At 38.2% G+C, this 8,844-nt stretch overlaps 1 protein-coding gene across 1 annotated transcript; it reads right to left on the reverse strand.

Moving 5' to 3' along the window:
• Nucleotides 1-1,501: 1,501 nt before the first annotated feature.
• Nucleotides 1,502-8,753, reverse strand: FKBP7 (FKBP prolyl isomerase 7). Its single transcript, XM_024198487.3, has 4 exons — nucleotides 8,263-8,753; nucleotides 6,584-6,735; nucleotides 2,558-2,691; nucleotides 1,502-1,871 (listed from the first exon to the last, which is right to left on the reverse strand). Exons 1-4 carry the CDS (start codon nucleotides 8,478-8,480, stop codon nucleotides 1,710-1,712), a joined length of 666 nt encoding a protein of 221 aa, XP_024054255.2. The 5' UTR covers nucleotides 8,481-8,753; the 3' UTR covers nucleotides 1,502-1,709.
• Nucleotides 8,754-8,844: the final 91 nt, after the last annotated feature.

The raw sequence follows: 8,844 nt of genomic DNA on the forward strand, positions 1-8,844 counted from the left end.
AGTTATAAGTTTTAGCACCTCTGCAATTGTCTACAGATCAAGCAACTGGCTGATGCCATCTATTAATGCTTTCCAGCATAACAGTACCGCCCCCTACCTCCCCTCTACCTAAAGAGTTTAACATGTTGACACATTGAGTGACTTATCTCCTAGACAAATAATGATAGGGGGAATGGGGTGTGTGCACATCACAGCTGGCATGAGGGCAGGGAGACACACAATCCTTGGTATGGGGGCAAAATTGGGGATGCTGGTAGGAGAAAAGGGGGCACACACAACCCCTAGCATGTGGTAAGGAGACTAGGAGCACCCAGTGCTGTTGCCAATGGGGGGTGTGGGGGGGGGGAGGAGAAAGCTCCCAGAGCCTCTGATATGTGGCACCTGCCATAGAGGGTGCACACACAACCCCTGGCAGAGGAGAAATTGGGGAAAGCTGCAGAGAGTCCCTCAACTAGAGAAGGATGGGAGGGTGGCATGCAGGGGGTAGAATAGAGGAATACAGTGAACCCCTTGGGTGCACAAGAAGTTTGTCCTACAGAAGCTATGAAGGGTGTGACCCCCCATAGTAATAAATTAATGCTACAAAGCATTAAGTTGCATCTGTATGCTGGTTTGTCCAGAAGTGCTTGCACAATCCTGACACAGATTCCTCTTGCCAGCAGCATAATTAAACATGACTGGACAATTTTCATTTAAACAACATTTTGACAATAAAATGTGACATCATTACAAAAATCTTAGCATAAGTATTTCAAGTAGGACAGTGGGTGTAAAGAAGTGGGTGTAAAGAAGGCATAGATTAGTTTGGTATGACTGAACCACATGGTTCACACCTGTTAAGACTACCTGTGCATCTGGCATTACAGATTTTTTTTAGTAGCATTTATATATTTATAGCAAGTACATTTCAGCTCATAATTAATTCTATCACCAACCTGTTGATCTAACAGGCTTTTTTGGGGGGAGGGGTGGCTGAAGGGGCTAAGAACCATATTAAAATCATTTATAAGACCATGTACTAGTCTGATACTTTTGTTGCAGAGGTCTCTAAAATACCTTTCCACACTACTTGAGGAAATTGAGCTAGAAGTCTGCAGAGAATAACCATGTTTAAATACCACGGTCGGTCTCATTTTAGTGTGGTCAGAGCCTAGCTTCCCCGACAAACACTACTCAACTCCCATGTCAACAGACCTCATATTTTGTCTAATTTTCTTTATTGTATGTTTTCATGATCTTTCTCGACCTTGATGGGGGTTCTGTGTTTCAGGGAATCCTGTTTTCCACTTGGTTCTGTTGCTCTTTTGTTTCAGCAGTGACATTGAAACCACACCTTTATTCTGAGTGCGCTAATATCAGGATTCTAATTGTATCTGACACAAGAAGAGTCACCTGATTAGTGCTCTGCTTTAGTCAAGCAGAGATGCTAATTTCAGCTAAATCATGTCCAACAAAATCACAAAATTTTATACCTGAAATAAGGATTGTGCAAGACAGACTATGACTTTTTATAATTTTATTTCTTTTGTAAAATATATCACAGTCTATTACTGAAATGTTACTGGAAAGATTTTTAACATTCATCTTAAAAGGTATAAAAATTTACCATTACAAAAAAAATGTAAAACATCGTGTGACAAAATGAAAGTTCTTTTTAGAGATTCTTTAAATCTAAGGTACAGAAAGCAGGAGATTTTAGAAATAATTTGCTATAGTTCATCATGCTGATAGACATTGTACTCCGTTGCAGATATGAAGCCATCTCCGTCATGGTCATTCTTCTTAAATATATCGGCTAAAATAGAACCGTGAACTGATGCATCACGTTTTTTACCATCTCTTTCAAATTCCTGCTTCAAATAATGGCTTAGCTAAAAGAAAAAAATTAAAACATTATACTAAACATAGCTCAGAGTTCATTTTTGTAAGCTCATCGTGATAAATACTAGCATATAGACATTCATATCACAAATATAAAATGACATCAGCTAAAAGCTCCGACACTTGAAACTCCAGAGCAAAAGTACACTAAAAGGAGCAAAACATTAGGAACTCTATAACAAAAATAATGTACTGAAATGGTTATCTCCCTATCGTCTCAATATAAGGTAACAGTGCATAGTAAAAATCTTCAACGAATAGACACATTTGAAGATATTTTCAATAGAAAACTGAGCTTGAGTGAAATTAGTTGATGTCTGACTAGTTCGTAGTGGGCAAATATCTCTATCATGAAACCATAATTGATACTCTAGCTGGCTGTTGCAGCAGATAGGACAAGAATTTAGTGGGTGTAGAGTCTGAATTAACCTCTTAAATGTACTAATGGACCCTACACATTTCAATACACTCATTCCTCAAAAGGGGAGACTTTAGACACTGTGTGAGAGTGAAACAAACGTTGCATCCTTGTAAATCTGGGATGTAGCCCTGCATATAGCAAAGTAATAAGTAAAAGATGGAATCAGAGGCAGCTCATATAGGGATAATGCATGCTTTGGTTTATTGGTAGTGGTATATATATGTGATCTATTCCAAGTCAGTTGACTCATGTTACCTCATCTCGAGAGAGTTTCTTGTCACTGTCCATGTCTATTTGAGTAAATGCTTCAACACTACGTGGTCCTTTAGTCACTGCATACAGTTCAATCTCAAAGATCAATGTTGCATTAGGTGGAATGTTGCCTTGTGCTAAGAATATAAAAAAAACATTGTAGCAGTCACATTGGTCAAAGCTCATACTACTGGTACATACATTCATACAGCAGTATTTCTATTATCTATTAGGAATGGGTTAATAGTGTAATTTTCCAACTTGTGTGATACCTAAATAATAATCTGACCCCGGGCTTTAAATATTACACTATTAAGCCCGTCTTTGGGACTCCTTCCTACCTCATTCTTGACCCAGAGCAATCCTCTCCCGCACAGAACCCAGGACAACTCTCCTTACCTTTGTCTTCAGGGAGATATTGCCTAGTGGCCTGTTCTTTGGGTTTTGCAGCTACATGGGCCCCTCCCTATTCATCAGGTGTGCCCAAACCCAATAGTAAAGACCCCCATACTGCAACCACAGCAAATTCTCTTGGCCACTGCTGTGCAAGCTGTAGAAAGCTGAGGGAGAGTCACCTTAGGATTTTTTTAGCTCCCAAGGTCTCTAAGCTCATCTCACTATTAGAAGGTACAGGTGTTGGATATGAGTGTTTCCTGCTTTTCCTCTTTCTACACAATTGGAGGAGGCAGCCTCCAGCTCTCTTAGAAGATGTTAATGGATTTGGGGGATGGCAGCAGGCAGACCCCCATAAACACTGAAATGCATGATGAGAGAGGCGACCAGCTAGCCCACAGCAGAGTGCAGGGGAAATAGGGGGTCTTAGCCACCAGGAAGCCCACAGAAAACATCAAAGGTAATGGATTCAGGGGTCTTTTTCAGAGAAGGAGGTTGCTGGCAAAAGGGAAATGAGATGGGGTTCCATTGGCAATCCTGATATTCAGAGGCGAATGTTTTCAGGCACTACTTACAACCATTCTATTTCTCTGAAACAAAATTAATATGTGGAAAGATAGTATTCACATTGTTCATCCCAACTGTCCAGACATTTAAATAAAAATTTTAAACTATACCTCAAACTATTAAAAATTCTCCTTAGGAAGCTTTGCATTAAGAGAAGTTTTGAAACACAATAGTATATACAAATGTGCCTTACAACACTTCTTTTGAAGTCTGACAATTCCACAAGCCAGGCTAAAGTAATGTGTTTTTACTTTGTAATTTAAAAGTGACAGTCTGGTTTGAAAGGATTGTAGTAATGATGCAATGTTTACACACACTCCTTTGTTTGAAATGGAGACAAGCAGGCAATAAAAGCAGCCAAGTTCTGCTAAAACATTTTGATATACCTGCATCTACTATTAAGGGATTTACAAATAATAAAATATAATTTGAAATATGCAACTAATTAGGAGAGAGGCTAGCGACACAGGCTGAAGTATTCAGAATCCAAGCCATCTGATCAACAAAGGAAAAATGGGCTATAGGAATGATCTGCTCAGTCCCAGAAGACAGAATGAAGGTAGGTTCTAATATTTCTGTGTCAAAGCATCTTCTGGTATCAAAGATGTAGAGGAAATATTAAATAGAAAGATGGGTTACTGTATCATGGTAGACAAATAACAAGAGTGGATCAATAAGGTCTAAAAAGTCAGCCCAAAACATGCATTTGACAAACCATGCAACATGCAGTTAATGTTTAAACACACAGCTGGATCCTAATTATATGCTGGTTCACCTAAAGCTAGTATGTAGGCTAGTCTATCATCAGAATTTATTTTTGAGTTTCTACATATCCTATTAGATCTGAAGATTAAAATGTAAATCAGCTTTCTTTAACAGTGGTGGGCAAACAAACTGGTATTAGTGGTATTTCTTATTTGAGATACCTATAATGAATAAAACGGTATTGAGAGGTTTCAATTTTGAATACAAAACGTGTTTTGTTAAACTGTTTCAATTGTGTAAATGTCTGAAATATATACCATATATTTGAAACAAGTTTATCTAACATTTATTAATATAAGCTAACTAGGCAGACTTTGGTGCAAGTAATTTTAGGAATTATACATACCAGAGACAAAGACATATAAAGACCTAAAGAGCCACATGCAGCCTGACTAAGTCAAGATTAGACAGTCATCTTCCCCAGCATGCAGGAATACGCTAAGACAGAGGACAACCATGTTGCAGGAAAAAATCTTTCTTCAAGCACTGCCTAGAACAAACAGTTACATCTAAAGTTAGATTTTAACAATGCACTTTTTATTTGATATCAATGACTTTTCTTGTTGCTACAAGGCAAGATTTGTTCATTTCTTGTTATGGTTAATGAGACAAATTCATTCTTGGTGTAACTCTACAGCCTTCAATGGAATTACATGAAGGATGAAGTTGGCTCATGGAATTTTGACATGAACAAATGATCAAACTATGATCACAGAACAGCAGCAGCATGTTTAGTCAATGCCCCATGTTCCCAGACAAAGCTGGATTACAAAGAACTAAAATATGATATTGTCTATTCAGCTGAAATGTTTCACGATAAGATTTTAAGTCTTGAATCAGCCCATTAGTCTCCTATATTGCATACCTAAATGTCATGCATTCAGATTAGGTTTCCTGTGCTCCATTCAGTGGGGTATTGGTGACTGCAACAATTATTATGCTGAGTTATGAAACTTCTCATTCAATTAGTCCCAAGACAGTTTTCAAACAAATAATGTTTCATCAACTTAATTCAGTGGTATGTAGTGAATCTCATATTGTTTTGACTGGGTGAAAATAAAAACAATTTTATTAAAAGGCAAATCTGGCAGTACCTTAATCTTAGAAATTAAACATGAATGTAATGCAACAGGAATAAGGATGTACATAAATAGGAGAAAATAATAATAATTAGTATACTATTTAACAATTAATTATAATATTTAATAATATTAAATAATAAAAGGCCTTTCTCGTAACCTCAAAAACAGATAATTAAATCCCCTAAATTCCTATAAAACAATAGTTTTCTGAAAATCTTATTTTTTTTCTTCTGGCTGTCAGTGAGCCATATTTATTTTCTCCCACAAAAGAAAGTTCTCCTTGTAAAGTTGTATCTAAAGACCACTTAAAAATAACTATCAATTTACCCCTCCTGTTTGTCTGCTCCAATCCTAAATGAACTTTTGCAAAAATTCTTATATTTGGCTCTTCTGACTGCAAAAAGAGATATTAGAGGCTCTGGAAATCAAACAGGAATATAATTATAAGCACTGAAGTTATGACCTCTCCTTGCTCTCCAAGCGCTCTTTGCTGTTAGCATAGAACTCCTCATTCATGTGAAATAAGCCACCCGTGAAAGCAGCACTGCAGTTGCTTGCAGAGTTAATGTAAGTGCTGTCACTGCACTTGCTAGAGGGTGAAACTAACTGTCTTGTGGTGCTGGAAATTAAAGAGCTGTAAGCATGTTGTGTATGGAGTGCTGGGTTGAAGATCTGATTCCTTTTGATAGCTTTTCAGTTGTGGTTTTTGTTTTCAAAAAATAAGTCATGTATTATTTAGATTGTAAGCAAATTGGATCAGGGACTGGCAGCACAATGGAGCCTCAATCCTGAGAGGGTACTCTGGATGCTACAATAATACAAATAATAGCAACGAAAGGTGATCTCTCTCTCTGTCACATGGTAGGTGCCGTTAGTAGTTGTGGTGCTCCTATCAGAGAAGTTCCTTTCTAGCAAAAGAGAGAGCTTGTTAGCATGGACCTGTAATTACAGGTCCAATTCTGCCAATACTTACTCATGTGAGTTGGCCTTATTCACATGAGCAATCCCATTACATTCCTTGGAACTATGTTTGTGGGTAAGAACTCGTATGAATAAGAGTTTGCAGGATCAGGCCCTGTAATTGCAGCTATCAAATACACCCTCAATCAAAAAAGCTTGAATGATCAATACGCAAGTAAATTATTTACAACACTGTTTTCTGTCATTTATCTGAAAACATAAAGACAAGAAAAAACAGATATGAATTTTAATTTTTTTTTACCATAGCCTTCCTTTCCATACGCTAATGATGGTGGAATTGTCACTTTCCGTTTTTCTCCAGGACACATATTCGTCATAGCAATATCTAATCCTTTTATGACTTGGCCAACACCCAGAACAAACCACTTTGGGTGACCTTCATTTTGTGTCCGACTACAAAAACAATAAAAAGCTTTTAGCGAGTAGACAGCAACAAAGTCAGTGTTCAAATATTTTTTAAAAAAATCACTTTAACATTTAAATACAGTACTATCTTTGGAAAGTGTGACATTATTTAGATACATTTTTTAAGAAGTCACAGTAAAGTGTACATTAAAAAGTAAACAACTGCCCATTTTTATTTATATTGAAGTATTAACATTTTTTCTGGTATAATTGGTTAAAAATCCTAAATTGCATACACAGAAAAGCTCCCATTGACTTGTTAAAGAACAAGTAAAAATTGAATGCGAAAATTGCACCTTTCTGCAGAAAGTACAAGAGGGGCACTGGGCGAGGAAAACTCTAGTAATTTCCCTTAGCAGAGTTTCTCCAAATCACGCAACTGGGAGTAGAATGTCTTCTCCCCCCTCTTCTCCTCCCCCTGAAAACAAATACTGTACACAGAATAAGCTGCAAAACAGTGGATTACAGAAGATATGCAGGATGACAGGCCATCCATCTGGTGGCTTTATTCCTCAACACTAGAGCTGACCAATCCTTCAGCTCCTAGACAATATGTCTCCATTGGAGCCACACTGCCAAGTGTTCCCCTAGCATGCAATGCTTCCCCTCTCACCTATTAAATCAAAGATCTGATGTGAAAAGAACATTGTTAAAGCTGCAAAACCAAGCATGCAAACAAGCACTGCCAATAACTTGCAGTTTCAAGAATTACCTAGATCTCCAGTAAAACCTATCAACACTACCCTATTTCAACCAGTAGTGGGCTTCCACGGGCATCATATTTTGTCCTAAACTGAGCATACTGCTTCCACACTGGTCTCAGGGAAAGAAAGGCCAAGATCAGGAAAACTTTAATATCCTTTAAGTTTTGATTTTTGGATGAATTAATATATCTGTTGGATCCAAAACTGTAAAAGTTAATATTTTTAACATACTTCAAACTTATTTCACAGCAATAATGGTTAAGTAAAAGGTTGCTCCTTTTATTTATTGAAGAATACAAACTAATGCATTGATCAGGCAAAGACTTATGCATATGTGTACCTTGACACGCTGTGAGCAAAGTTGCTCATGTGCATTGTGCCTAGTCTACACAAGAAAACCACACTATTTATGGCACTCTTAAATTGAAATAAGAGTGTCTACATAAGAGGGTGCCACTGATTTAACTAAATCAATTTCTAACAAAATTTAGTTAAATGAATACAATTTTCTGCAAGGCCTGAGTCTTTGCAAGATTGGGGCTTAATTTGGCCTAAATATTATATAATGATATTTACAGCATTTGTGGTTTGAAAGTATAGCTCTAGATATACATTTATATAATTCTAAACCTCACTGTAATTTTGGGCACTGCATACAAGTTGTTTTCCTTTTGAACAGATTCAGTATTGTCAAATCTGCTTTAACAGAGATTTAAAAAGAAACAAAAGGCTAAATGTTTGCCTATTTTTTATTTGCAGAGGAGAGGCAAATCTGGTGAAGAAGAATGGTATAAATAGCACAGTTATTTACCTGCAATAAAACTTGGATCCATCACCGGCCAGGTAGCCATCATAATGTGCATTAAGCAGATCCCCCTTCTTGCTCTTTGGCTTGCATTCTTTGGGCACATGTAAAACTTCTATTTTAACTTCCTCTGCAGTGGCATCCTCTTTCTTTTGTCCGTGCGTGTGGATCGTAAGAAGACAAAAAGCTTGTAAGAAAAAAACGAATCTGACTCCGAAAGTCATGCTTGCTAAACTCGCAGGCTTGTTCTGACTCAGGTTCTTAGTGCAGCCTCAGAGTAAGAGACACCCGCCCCCCACCCAGGCTGCGTGGCATTGTTCGACGTCAGCCTGACACTAACTGGGGCGTGTACATCGTATCCTCCAAGATGCTGCGTTCCTGCGGCCTGTGGGCTCGGCCAGGGCGCTACGCCCCGCCCACTTGCTCCTCCCCCCTTGACATGATTGCCTGAGGTCTGCAAAGTCCGTGCTCGGTGCGGGGTTGTCAGTCTCGTGCGCTTGCGGGGGATTCTGTCCGGGACTGACTCCTTCCCTCCCAGGCAGGGTTTCAAGTGTCCCCTGGGGAAGCGGGATGCATTACCACCTCCCG

The sequence above is a fragment of the Terrapene carolina genome, unplaced genomic scaffold (assembly GCF_002925995.2).
Source record: "Terrapene carolina triunguis isolate 2854851 unplaced genomic scaffold, T_m_triunguis-2.0 Scaffold62, whole genome shotgun sequence".
NCBI classification, from domain to species: domain Eukaryota; kingdom Metazoa; phylum Chordata; order Testudines; family Emydidae; genus Terrapene; species Terrapene triunguis.

Bases quoted from the DNA above. Each gene is read 5' to 3' on its own strand.
- FKBP7 (XM_024198487.3), bottom strand. From the start codon at position 8,480: ATGACTTTCGGAGTCAGATTCGTTTTTTTCTTACAAGCTTTTTGTCTT. The intron at 6,736-8,262 runs GTAAATAACTGT...TTGTTTTTGTAG, and splicing joins GGATCCAAGTTTTATTGCAG to TCGGACACAAAATGAAGGTC. The intron at 2,692-6,583 runs GTAAAAAAAAAT...TTATATTCTTAG, and splicing joins GTATGGAAAGGAAGGCTATG to CACAAGGCAACATTCCACCT.